The 14,506-nt window shown below is 43.7% G+C and overlaps 1 protein-coding gene across 2 annotated transcripts in view; it reads left to right on the forward strand.

Moving 5' to 3' along the window:
- LOC117209523 (homeotic protein ultrabithorax) overlaps nt 1-14,506 on the forward strand; it is a 137,927-nt gene that overhangs the window by 44,330 nt on the left and 79,091 nt on the right. Inside the window, exon 2 of one of the 2 annotated variants that reach the window (XM_033451657.1) lies at nt 12,387-12,428. The exons of the other annotated variant lie outside the window; for it this stretch is intronic. Coding sequence (XP_033307548.1) covers nt 12,387-12,428 — 42 coding nt within the window. The remainder of the gene's footprint in view (nt 1-12,386; nt 12,429-14,506) is intronic. 2 annotated transcript variants of the gene reach the window in all.

Genomic DNA, 14,506 nt, shown 5'->3' on the forward strand with positions numbered 1-14,506 from the left:
AACTATATTGACACAAAATAATCATCGACGTATCTTCAGGTTCGATTACTTAACCGTCAGGCAAATATCTCCACGTCCTAAATTGCACAATTTCGTATAGTTCTTTTGTCATATAGTTCGAGATACACGAACATTTTGCGGGAAAAAGCTGAAGCGTATCGAGCGGAAATAAAAGGTACTGCTCTGCCGTGGAAAAGCAAACATTGACAAGCATTTTCTCGTATTCGATTCGACCTCGTCTCATCGGGCGTATTAAACGGAGCGTAAGTTTTTCAGCCGCACGAAACGCAGTTTCGCTTAATTTAAGCAGGTCAGGCATGCGAAACAATGTGACCATTTGGTAGGATAATTACGGAGGAAGGCTACCGCGTTCCGAAGGGGTGACTTGTATCTAGTTTCTGGGGTAATTCGGAATGGGGAAGGAGAAGGAGCCTGCGTGTCTTGGAGCGTTTGGGGTGGAAGGCGTTCCGAATTTACGATACATAAATATCCGGCGCGACTGTAACTTTGGAAAATCCTTTCGGCCAGAGAGGGGGTTAAAAATATTCGAACGGGGGGAAAACGGAGGTAACTGGCGTGTCACGCGCCGAGTAAAATCGAACGAGATGCAAACGCCACGGTTGAACGTCCACCGACTGCCTGTAAAATACATAGAAAATAGACGAAACATCGTCTATAAATACGGCGAGAGAGGGCAATAGGCAGGGTTCACCGTGCACGACTGTGAACAACGCGTATGAAATTCAGCAGACGGTGTGTGTCCGTTAAATACAGCGGGCCAATTCGAAAATATACGGATCAATTGCGGTGCGGACGTAGCGGTTTCGAGAAGGGCGGAGGAATCTTGGCAAACATGTGTTCCCGCGTGTACAACTCTCCTGCGGCCGAGTGCATGACGAATGATAGAAAGTCGTAGAACGGACTGAAATAGACCATTGTGAAGTTTCGATCGCTGACCTTATGCATGACTATCCGCTGATTCCACGTCTTATTCCGTCTGTAAGTTCTCGCGTATTATACCAAATGCGTTAGAGGAAAGTCTGATCGGCAAATAGTTGAATGCTTGAATAGAAAAACTTCAACTTCGAATTAACTTGAAATTCAGCTTGAAATGGTTCAATTGAGAAATGAAGAGTCCTCGATTAGATTTGTATATAATATTTCAGTCAGTTGAGAACAAGCTCGAAGAATTTACTTTGAATATTTTCTCATAAACTGTAGGTAGATTAAGGTGCCATTTTTAATTATTATGATTATCAAGGCAGAACTTGAAATAGTTCAATTGAGAAATGAAGAGTGTTCGATTAGAATTCTTCGCAGTCTTCGATTTAGTTTAATCCACTGTTTTTTAACGATGTTTGTATATAATATTTCAGACAGCTAAGAACAAGCTCGAAGAATTTGCTTTGAATATTTTCTCATAGACTGTAGGTAGATTAAGGAGCCATTTTTAATTATTATGATTATCAAGGCAGAACCTGAAATAGTTCAATTGAGAAATGAAGAGTCCTCGATTAGATTTGTATATAATATTTCAGTCAGTTAAAAACAAGCTCGAAGAATTTACTTTGAATATTTTTTCATAAACTGTAGGTAGATTAGGGTGCCATTTTTAATTATTATGATTATCAAGATAGAACTTGAAATAGTTCAATTGAGAAATGAAGAGTCCTCGATTAGATTTGTATATAATATTTCAGTCAGTTGAGAACAAACTCGAAGAATTTACTTTGAATATTTTCTCATAGACTGTAGGTAGATTAGGGTGCCATTTTTAATTATTATGATTATCAAGGCAGAACTTGAAATAGTTCAATTGAGAAATGAAGAGTGCTCGATTAGAATTCTTCGCAGTCTTCGATTTAATTTAATCCACTGTTTTTTAACGATGTTTGTACATAATATTTCAGACAGCTAAGAACAAGCTCGAAGAATTTACTTTGAATATTTTCTCATAGACTGTAGGTAGATTAAGGTGCCATTTTTAATTATTATGATTATCAAGGCAGAACTTGAAATATTTCAGTTGAGAAATGAAGAGTCCTCGATTAGATTTGTATATAATATTTCAGTCAGTTAAAAACAAACCCGAAGAATTTACTTTGAATATTTTCTATCGTCTCATAAACTGTAGGTAGATTAAGGAGCCATTTTTAATTATTATGATTATCAAGATAGAACTTGAAATAGTTCAATTGAGAAATGAAGAGTCCTCGATTAAAATTCTTCGCAGTCTTCGATTTAGTATAATCCACTGTTTTTTAACGATGTTTGTACATAATATTTCAGACAGCTAAGAACAAGCTCGAAGAATTTACTTTGAATATTTTCTATCGTCTCATAAACTGTAGGTAGATGAAGGAGCCATTTTTAAGTATTATGTTTATCAAGGTAGAATCCATCAGCCTGGATAACTTAATTCATTGAGCGAGATGTCTGACGAAATGATACGTTTGAAACTGTGTTCGCATAGCTTGGTTCTGCGTTCTTTCGAATTTCACGTTTACCTCGAGGCCATATTTGTGAGGATACCTGTGCCATTCGCATTAACCATTCTCCGATGCTAATGCTAGGAAAAAGGAAACAGGCGATTGCCTGAATAGAGCAATTTACTCGGCCGATCCTTCTGTGTTACAAATTAAATTGCTAATTGATCTTAATTCCTTCATTAGCGCGATATCTACCTGAAAATCGTTATTATCTGAAATCTTTAAAAATGAATTCGATCAAGCGACAGAATGAAACGCTTCGCGTTGAAATTCTCAGAATTAATTTATGTGTGCATTTAAAGCTATCTAAACGTGTGATTCTTAATTCATGATATATAAATTCTTGAGAGGTTGTAATGTCTTGTAAAGTGATCCTGCGAGGATAATAATTAGCAAACGTTTGAAGCAGATGCGTGAAAACGATAGAACGGAAAATGAGCGGCGTGAATTTAATACAACGAAAAGGGACGTGCGTTATGAAAATTGGGAAAAATTCTATGGTACTAATGTAAATCGTTTGGAAATGTATTTAATCCATATTTCAATAATAAAAATGCTCGTTCACATGGATATTTTTATAATAGTGTGGTTTGTAATGTAATATTGTTTTATACTTTTCCAATAATCTTCGATTGTCTTTTCACAAACTGTGTATTCTTTTTTTAGCTCGAATGACAAACTATCGCGTAGTTAGAAATTAATTTGACTTTTGTATGACATATAAATAACTTAGCAAAATTTTGCATCCATAATTAACAAAACTCTAGAGGTAAACGTAAAGATTTTTAAATAACAGGAATCTATGGTAATTTTGATTTTCTATGAAACGAGCACCCGAGTTTCGACACAAGGATTAAGTTCTTAATATTTCACACAAAATCAAGAAATAGTACGCGCAAGTTTCGAGCTTTTTATCATCGAGGACATGTATTGAACTAAATTAGGATTCATAATAAGATTTTTCAAATTCTTATCGCTAGGAATATTATCATCATTAACTAAATCTAATTATGTCAACATTTATTATCATCCACAAGGATTTGGAAACTTGTGTCGTAAAAAATAAATCCCTCAGTATCAACAATAGAGTGAAATAATACGCTCAAGTTTCAAGCTTTTTATCATCGACGACATGTATTGAACTAAATTAGGATTCATAGTAAGATGTTCCAAATTCTTATCGCTAGGAATACTATTATCATTAACTGAATCTAATTATGTCAACATTTATTATTCAACAATAAAGTGAAGTAATACTAAATTAGGATTCATAATAAGATTTTTCAAAGTCTTATCAATAGCAATATTATCATCATTAACTAAATCTAATTATGCCAACATTCATTATCATCGACAAGAATTTGGAAATTTGTATCATAAAAAAGACATCAATCCTTCAGTATCAACAATAGAGTGAAGTAATACTAAATTAGGATTCATAATAAGATGTTCCAAATTCTTATCGCTAGGAATATTATCATCATTAACTAAATCTAATTATGCCAACATTTATTATCATCCACAAGGATTTGGAAATTTGCGTCGTAAAAAATCAATCCCTCAGTATCAACAATAGAGTGAAACAATACGCTCAAGTTTCAAGCTTTTTATCATCGACGACATGTATTGAACTAAATTAGGATTCATAATAAGATTTTTCAAATTCTTATCATTAAGAATATTATTATTAACTAAATCTAATTATGCCAACATTCATTATCATCGACAAGAATTTGGAGATTTGTATCATAAAAAAGACTTCAGTATCAACAATAGAGTGAAGTAATACTAAATTAGGATTCATAATAAGATTTTTCAAAGTCTTATCAATAGCAATATTATCATCATTAACTAAATCTAATTATGCCAACATTCATTATCATCGACAAGAATTTGGAAATTTGTATCATAAAAAAGACTTCAGTATCAACAATAGAGTGAAGTAATACTAAATTAGGATTCATAATAAGATGTTCCAAATTCTTATCGCTAGGAATATTATCATCATTAACTAAATCTAATTATGCCAACATTCATTATCATCCACAAGGATTTGGAAACTTGTGTCGTAAAAAATTAATCCCTCAGTATCAACAATAGAGTGAAACAATACGCTCAATTTTCAAGCTTTTTATCATCGAGGACAAATATTGAACTAAATTAGGATTCATAATAAGATGTTCCAAATTCTTATCGCTAGGAATATTATTATCATCATTAACTAAATCTAATTATGCCAACATTCATTATCATCCACAAGGATTTGGAAACTTGTGTCGTAAAAAATCAATCCCTCAGTATCAACAATAGAGTGAAACAATACGCTCAAGTTTCAAGCTTTTTATCATCCAGGACAAATATTGAACTAAATTAGAATTCAATAAAAATGTTTCAAATTCTTATCACTAGCAATATTATCATCATTAACTAAATCTAATTATGCCAACATTCATTATCATCGACAAAAATTTGGAAATTCGTATCGTAAAAAGCATCAATCCCTCGGTATGAACGATCGAGAGCACGAACCGCTCGACGAGTCACTGTATAAGCGAAAACGATGCATTTTTCGAGCACGCCAGACGAAATAACGCAGCCATTTGATAGCGGCGTAATAATCTCGAGCCGGACGGGCGGCGTGCCGAAGAAAAGGGGTTGTATCTGGCTATAGCCGGAGGTAGCGCGCCAGTGTATCCTGGGGTAAGTAAGAAGACGCCTAGAGTTTACGATGACGCGTAAATATCCCGGGCGTCCCCAACTTTTACGAACCCTTTGGTAGCCGGTATGCGCCGGGGGTTGCGGAGGGGTGGTAACAGGGTAGCGTGCCGGGGGTGCAGGAGGTGGGAATAGAAGTTTGCGGTGACTGGGCAGGGCCTTTATACACTCCTACCTTCAGTCTAACGCCCGCCACTTTACTTCGCTGTATCTTCGCCCCGGCGGCAGTGGCGGATCCGTGCTTTGACTCTCGCAACGCTCGCGGCCGCCAAATAAAACATCGCGCGAAGAAACTTGGTGCTGTCGCGCGAATCTTTTTCTTTTGACCGCTTTTTCTTCCCTTCGTTCTTTTCCAGCCTGCGTTATGCGGCCGCTTCTTTCGTTTCGACGACCAAACCACAACCGGGCGTTATTCTTCTTTAAACGAGTTTGTTTTTATACGCTGTCGTTGTCGTCGTGGTCGACGAGAATTTTCCAGAGTAATAAAAGAGAACGGGCAGGGAGGGGTGTTGGTAACGGTATCTCCAAGTTGTTAACGACCCGCTAACTAGATCCTTCTAGTCATAGTCCTCGTGGAAACTGAATATTCCATCGGGAATGTTCGAGTACTTGCTATGAAAATTACGCTACAAAGCATGGTGGAAAATTCGTACGGTGGCGATTATTTCCGTAAAATGGCAGGCAATTTCTCTGTTTCGCAAATCTTTTAAACGTCCTTTCTTTTTAGAAAGCAGCAACTTCGATAATACACAATGGCGGCCAATGTGTTCACGGTCACGGCATGTCGCCACGATTTTTCTTGTCGCGCTGATTTATCGCTCGCTTATTTGTGGGCCATTTCACCGCTGGACAAGTTATCTCGCGGGGGTTGGGTCGTTAGAGCGGAGAATAAGCACGCCATGATTCCGGACACATTTTTGCCTAGACGCTAGAACTTTCAGCCATTCGATCGTAGACTCGGCTCTCTGTGTGTGTGTACGCGAGGCGATATATACGAGGCGCGGGCCTCGAAAAGAAACCTCCAACGGTCGATCCATTGGTGTGGCTGCTGGTCGCAACGGGGACGGCAAGCTGAACGACTCTCTGCGATATGTACTAGCTAGCCGTGTACCTAGACTGCCATGTAAACCGAAAGTAAACTGACTTTTATGTACACCAACTACCGTATAGCGTACGCATAACGCATACATAGCCATGTTTCGGCCGTTATTACGTCGTTTCGAGTAGTTTCTTCAGACAGTCTATATGGCCCCGGATGTGGCTCAATGTATATGTATTTACGTTCAACGACATCCGAGTGCCGCGCCGAAATTATATTGACTCTGCCAAACGCGCTTTGCCACGTCAGATGCCTTTGTATCTCGCGCATTTCCTCTCTGCTCGACGTATCGCGACCTTTTCACATTCTCCTTCGCATTGTTCCATAGAAAAGGGAACGTCCATGGAACGAGCAGTGGACGTTTCTATCAATTCGACTTGGTGGACTTTCCACCAAATCTTTCGATCTGTACACAAAGTTCGATTGGTTGGGTGAAGGGCTACGATAAATGAAACTGTCTTAGATAGTTTTGTAACGCCAGTTAATAGCAATAAATAGTCTTACAACACTGGTTAAAAGTCGCTTTTGTAATACGAAATGGAAAATCTTGCGTATCACTGGCATTAGGTTTTTCCTGAATAGCATGTTTATTGCCACGATGGTCGAAGATGCGATAGATATAGATTTTTGCGATTCTATAAGACATTGGACCTGGAGATAAAAAGGTCCGGAGGTGGAAAGCTGCAGCCTCGAAAAACGTGCGAAGAGTCCGCGGTAAACAGCTAAATTTAGTGGAAGTTGCGAAAATAGACGCGGGGGATCGTATCCCGGGTTGGTCGAGGCAAAATTATCGCTTTATTATTGCGAGGTGTTCGGTGACATAAAAACTCATTCAAGTTTCGTGTTCACTATGTTGGACAAACATGAACGCTCGCAGACGTGACCGCGTGGCAAACAGAATGGCACGCGCTGCACGTGTAGAGTCGACTCGCGTATTGCTCGTATCGAGTACGCTTCTAACTCACACTTCAAATTATAATCGAGAACTTGGGAAATATTCATTTGGAAAAAAAGTGCAACTTATCGAGGGACAAATGGTTCGTCGATTTTCCTCCCCTGAGAATTCGCATCCGAATAGATAAATTTCAGTTAATTGTACAACAAGCGAAATTTCCTTCCCACGTCGTTCAATTATTAAACTTTATCCTGTAATTATGAAAACACCCTATGTATTAGGCTATTTATCTACACCGAGATTTCCATATCATCCATGGATCGTTGCAAGCGATCTCTTGGCGATTCGGCAAGGGGACACGAGCGAAAGGAATCGTTCGTTAATGCCCAATGATTGTCAGTGGTAACGAGCAGCGATCGATGGCGGACCTACCGAGTCGTTTAAATGCGCATCGAGTACAAATTTATTAGGCTATTTGGAAATACCGTGATAAAAGACAGAGGGACGACGGAACACCGAGGACGAAGAAGGCAAGCTGCGTAAGGATATTTCGGAGGAGGAGGGTATGGATATAAGGAAGGGCGCAAGGGTGGCGGTATCACGGCAACTGAGGCACCAGCGGGCAACCCCTTATAAGGGGTAGGAAGCAATTATAACACTAAATTAAGGGCGAGGAAAATTTGGCAATTAGGGGGATTCAAAAGGGATAAAGTTGCAGGATGGCCGTTTTTCCTATGCCAGATTCTTCGAGGGTTACCAGGCATTAGCTACTCGACCTGTTAAAACAGAAACTTTTACCGAGAAGGAAATGTCTCGATTGTCGGAAGATGCCGTGATAACGATACGAAAGTTTGCACTTGAGATGTGAGTTTATTCGAGTTTTATTAGACGTACTCGTGATTTATTAGAAAGACCCGGAGAATAAATTTTCTTCAAAAGAATTAAACGATAAGTTTCTTCGAACAAAACGACTCGATGGTAATTTGAACTTTCAATGGAGGAAGAACTCGAAGAAGATAAACTCGAGACCATTGGCAACAAAATTACGCGGTGCGCGCTGGATCGATGACCGCGTGCGAGTTCAATTTTAGATCTTCGGCCCATTGTGAGCAACGAAACGTACGGCGAGCCGCAGAAACGCGATGATGCTTTACGCGCTGACGCGGCGCTGTCCGTCACGATGGGTGCCGCAACGTGGTTCACGGAACCCTGGCCGAACCCGCTAGCCACTGCGAATATATATCTCCGTTTGGATTACACTGGACCAATACGGTAAACACAAACACATGGAAACAAAGAGAGAGAGAGAGAGAGAGAGAGAGCGACAGAGACGAGTGCTCGAGTGAACGTTTGGAAAGGGAGGAACAGAGTAAATGCTGGCAACAGAGAGAAAGGGAGAGCGGGAGAAATTGAATGAGGGAGGAAGAGAAAGAGGGTAGAGGAGATAGAGGAAAGCTGGGTGGAAGGGAGTAGTAGGTGGTAGAAATGGCGGTGCAAGTGGGTGGAGGGTGGTGGAACCACGACAGGGGGTTGCTAGAGGTCGACGCGTGCGGGCATTGCGATCCGTCAGAGCGGGTAAACCGAAAACATAAATTTAATAGGTTTCACCCCCTTCTTCGAGCTTTATGGCGCCACCGAATTTCCCATTAAATAAACAAGCGCAATGTTCATTACGGGGCACCGGATCTCGACCGATCGTGCGCTATATACGCGCCGCCCGCTATCGTAGATTATGTTACGTAGATGCATCTAGGGCTTAGACCGCAGCTTGCGGTTTCCGGATACGTATAGGTTTACACGGATGTGCGAGAACTACGATTCCGCTCTTCGAAATTGAACGTAAGAGGGAAGAAAATTGGGGTCGGACCGCTTTTGTATCGTCCGTTCGGATCGCCAACGAAATAGATTTTCTATCGTCGACTTCCTTTTAAACTCGCCAAAAGAAAAAAAAGAATCAAAGAAACAGAGAAATAGCTTCGTTTGCAAGACAAACTATTTCTTTATCTCTTGTTTCAATTTCTGTCTTTTTCCTGAATTTCATTCAGACCACCATTTTCACAATCGCGATAACAATAGCGAATTTGCAAATTATGCAACACGAGGCGATCAGGACGTAGGCTCGGATTTGGCCGATCGAAAGATCGACGCTCTGTACAGGTACAGGGTCCGTTCCAAATGGGCAGATGCTCGTTCGAATTTTCCCAGCCAAAACCGTCACGTGAAATGCTCGGCAATTCCGGATTTTTCGTGTTTTTTTTTTCACCGTGCCGCGCGTAATCTCTTTTTTCACGATGGTCTCTATCGGAAACGCATAGTGATCGTCCGCGCGCGCGGACGGCTACGCGAAACACTGTAACTCCTGCTTGCTGATAATTAGCGCATCCATCAGCCGCTGCAAGCCGCCAGCTAATGCCGATCGTACGTTATCGTTATCACGGTCTCCCCATTTTGTCCCACCGCCGCTGGCCCCCCTGCTCTTCCTCTGCCTCTCAGTCACCCCTCACACCCCGGGGTCCCCTCTATATTTGTACGTGGTCCGTACGCGACCCACAAGCAGCGACACCATCACCGGCCATCGCCATCCCCCGAACCTACCCCCTTTTCTCTCTCTCCACCCTGTCGGGCTGCCTCTCTGACTCCTGCCTTCCACCCTATATCGGGCAGCCAACGCATGAGCTGTCGATACGACCAATAATCTAATAACCAGTCACCGGCAATGTGTCGTAAGTCACCGGTCTGCAGATTTTCACTTCGGGAGCCAATAACGCGTTCCCTCTTGAATTATCAATTCGTCGGTCGGAGGCCGTAGCCGGCCGTACGAAAGAACGAGGCGCCATCGCGGCTTTCGCCGGGGATATGAGATTTCCTCGCTGATTTACAACTCCGCGTTTCGTTCAAGATCTGCGACCATCGAACCACTCGCTGCGATCCGTTGAAATCGAGAAAGGGATGAGAAAAAGGAGGCCGATACTCGAAGACGGGGCGAGATTGAGCGGAAAACCGCGATTCCAAGCTGCAGAGGAACAGACGAAGACACGGAAAAAGAGAGAGAGAGAGGACGGGGCGTGAATGGAACACGCGGGAACCAGCTATCGCGGAGCGCTTTATTTCCAGCGATCGACGAATCTCGCAGCGTTGTATCCCACAGCCGTAAAAATAGCGCAGTTCCCCTGGGGTGGTTGGCGTTGTCCGTTGATGTGGTTTTTTTCCCGAAATCGTTTCTAAAAATCATAGAGTCGATGGAAGGGCGAATTACGGGATCGCGATAGCGCGCAGAGAGCGTGGTAGCGGTGCATGCGCGCATCTGACGGCCGCGGGCCGCCAAATGATCCAGAACACCGGTGGGAATTGGTTGAGCGTCGAAGGGGGTGTTGGTAGGGGCGAAAGCAGAGGCAGCGTTATAACTAACCGAGCTGATCTACGACCTGTTTAGTAGTTCTATATCAGCGCTGCACCATGCTTCGGTACACGCGATCGAATTGCCTCCTCTGCCGATAATATCTGACTTAAGTAGGCGCGTTTGCTCGTGCGAACACACGTAAGTACGTGGTACGCGCGTGTGTACACCCACGTGTGAGTAGAGGCACCACCGACGCACGAGTCGAGAGCTGGCGGCCGTGCACGTGCGCAAATAACTAGAATATGGATGACAGAGCCCGGCTGGGCAGGAAAGAAGTTGTTCTTAGATGTTAGATTATCATGGCCAGTACGTTTGTAGCCGATACGCGTGTAAAACGGCTGTGTTTGGTTTAATGCGCGGCCATCGCTGCCGCCGCCGCCTGCCTACCCCTTTTCGTTGGCCGCATTATACTTTCAATAGGTTGCTTTACGATCGTGACTAACTAGCCCGGTTACACGATAAACGAGTTAATGATTGATGTAACCGAGGCATCGTAATTCGAGTCGCGATCGAAATTGATTATACTATTCTGTTATTACGGTGAGTTAGAAGCGGCGCGGCGAGGCGCGCGCGCATAATTGCCGCGTGTTCTGAAGCGAGTCGTTTGACAATTGAAATTTCCCATTTCGCGCGATTAACTTAATCCTTTCCGCTACGATGATCATGCACCGTGTCTGCTGCTGTTTGCTAATGTTGACCGATTGCATTTTGCATTACATTTTAATTTTGCATAACGGCGGCGGATGTTGGTTTCACGATCAGTGGCGCTATTGTATCGTGCTGTAATCGTAATCCGTTTCCATTTTATAGCGTATTTCTGGAATCGGAAGATTTGTAAAAAAAACCGCGCCATTGTTCACAGCAGGTGTTTGATTCGCCGGAATTCGAAACGGATGGAAAGGACCGCTTTGAGCGAATCCCTGCCGGGCGTCATTTTCACTTTACGAGAGATTGAATGTATAATGAGGGAAGGAGATTAAACGCGGAGTGTCGTTGAAACACGGCACGCATTTGTCCATGTCTAATAGAATATTAACGAACACAATCCGGCGTTCGATGGCCGCGTACAAAATGCATTCAGTAGCTGATCGATCGACGTTTCATCACGCGCCAGCGAAATCGCCGGCGAAATGAAAAACAAGAGGAAGGGGCGAGAAGAGGGTAGGAGAGGGTTGCTCGTCGAACAAACGTGACACAGATGAAGGAAGGGGTAACGGTGGCGCGAAGGGGCACTGGGGATCGTTAATTGTTTAATCCCGTGCGATTGGCGCGGATATTTTTAAATATGAATCCTCGATCTAGAAATTGAACTATCCGATAGAAAATTGTGTTGTCCGATGCCGCGATATATCGCCTCGGCTTGGCGAATGGCTAAATACGATTTATGGCTTCATTTATGACGGGCCACGAGTTATTCTCATTGGCTCGGTTTTAAAATGTTCCGATCGATCGATCGCGCGCGCTGCTCTCGCATTATACGCGCCCGGGCTGCTTAAACATTTCCAGGATTTACGATGTTTCGCGCAGGCGGTGATCAGTTTTCAGCGAATAATTCAAAAAGTGACGCCTCTTATTATATGTACGCGATATCCCGGCGATTTCTACCTCTCGCTCGTCCCGTACCCGACCCACTCCAGATCCAGCCGGTGTTGCGTTCAATTCGATCGTCGAAAAAGATTTATTCGGATCGTTCCACGTCGTTGCGAATACACGAGCGCGCGCGCGCGCGTCTACGCCAGCCAACCAGAGAACGTTGAATCCTCACGTAGACTTTTCTCTCTGTCACAGGTAAGGAAGATATTGCTAAGCCGCATTGGACATGGTTGCAAGGTGAGTTGAGTTGTGCTTTCTTCAAACATGATTAAAGTTAGAAGGCGTTTCGCGTGTTCAAGGTTTCGGCGTCGATTTCCAGCAGGATGATTTCAATCGGGGACACCGAGGATATGTGACACGAGGATTACGACCGATTGAAATCACTGTCTGGAATGGGACGACGCCGAAGACTCGACTCGATGAAACGCTTCTGGTTCGTCGACGTCGCGTTCGTCCCGTGAGCGTTTTAAACGGCCATTCGAAAGTTTCGTGCCGAATTCGGATCGTGTGTCAAGAGATTAGATTTATTCGGGGCGAGGCGTGCTCGCACAGATGCTGCTACCACAGCAGACGAGAGAGAGAGCTACCCCCTCGAATTTCACGAATTCGGTGTAGAGCTGTGGCATTCTTGAGCGGCACGGGAGGCAGGCTTCCAAGAATATAAAGAGTCGTGGGGTGAATTTTCATCGCGTCGAGAGTCCCGGGCTGCTATTGCTGCTTTCCGACTCCGTTTCCCTTTCCCCCGTTGACGAACTCTTTGCCTGTGCGAGGCGGCCGGGAAAAGAAGCATCGCGAAGAACAGCTGCGAGCGTCTCGACAGCGCGACCGATCCCGTGTTTCTCTTTTTCTTGAAAACGAGGGAACAACGAGGCAGAAAGAGAAAACGAAGAAAAGGTTCGCCACGAGAGAACGTGCAGGAGGTGGCGTTGGAAGGAAATCGGGGCGGGGGGAAGAATAGGGAAGACTAGCCGCGCGAGAGTAAGAGAAGGAGAGCGAGGCAGAGAGAATACAGAACGATGCCTTCGAGGGTGATCAATAAATATTGGCTCTCGGGGGTGAAATTGGGGTAGCCGAGTACGGGTATGGCGACGGAGGGTGAGAGGAAGGACAGTCGTGCTGCTGCGGTTGCCGCCCCTTTCCTATGGCACACGACGTATGGCAGATATAACCACTTGGTATAGGCAATGGAGAATCGCTCATGGACCGTAATTCCCTCAGACTTTCTGATCGATACTCACTTTAAGCCATTCTGCCAGGAAAAACGCAGAAAGGGTCGCGAGGCTTTACGAGGTAAACTGATAGAACGGAGGCTGCCCGTAAAAATTCGATGGCACGTAGATCGCACGGTTTCGCGCATCCAGCAACCGCCATAAGCCGAATCCTATATGGAAATTCTCCGTGGAATAGATGTTGTATCGGTATCAGACAACGTACGCGCCGTTTCAATGGGCATATTCCCTTGATTGCGCGTCCCCGACACGGGATTTCGTTGCGCGCGATTTTCCGGTTTGTGACGTCCCCTCTCATTCTCACCCTCCGTTGGAAGAACGAGAAACCAAGTCGTCCTCGTTAATTACCATTTAATTCCATAAAGAATTGCAGTTTTAAGGGATAACCGTAGTCCGATCGAACTCCACCGATTGACGAAGGATTAAATGGCTAAAGGGTTGGTAGGAAGATCACATTGACGGAGGGTTATTCGAGGCGATGGGCTGCGTGATGCAGCATCTCGATTATCGAGTTATCCATTCCTCCCTTTCACTGGTTTATCAGTAGTGTGCGTGCATTTATTTCGTAGCTTTTTCTTTCTTCCTCGGTGAATGAACGGCGCTTTGTAATTTGTAAAACAAACTGTCATTCCCTACTGTAAAGCGTTTTCATATAACGCGGTCCGTACACGGTTGTATAGATGGAAGGATTAATTTGCAATGGCCGGGAAGAAGCACTTCCTCGACTTCTCTCAATTGTCTCCGCCATGTTCCAACTTCTGCTAAATAGAAATCCTCGTAGCTTGTCGGAGGAGAGATATCCGTGAATTTGGTTAGAATTTGGATGAGGAAACTGGATGCTTCTCGAGGCGTGAAATGGCTGCGTTAACCGCTTGCACGAGCTGGAACCCTGAACCGAGCACAAGGAAAGGGGCGGACGCTTTCCTTTTCCTCCTCTTTCTCCTCCGCCGCTATCTTCTCCTCTCGCTTCGCTCTCCGCTATCTCTTCCACAAAATACCTCTCACCTTCTTCGTCTCCCTTGTTCCATTCTTTTAAAAGGCTTCCGTCCAGAGACAACGTTGTTTAGTAATACCATGCTTGAGACT

Source organism: Bombus bifarius, unplaced genomic scaffold (genome assembly GCF_011952205.1).
Source record: "Bombus bifarius isolate JDL3187 unplaced genomic scaffold, Bbif_JDL3187 scf7180000007968, whole genome shotgun sequence".
NCBI lineage: Eukaryota > Metazoa > Arthropoda > Insecta > Hymenoptera > Apidae > Bombus > Bombus bifarius.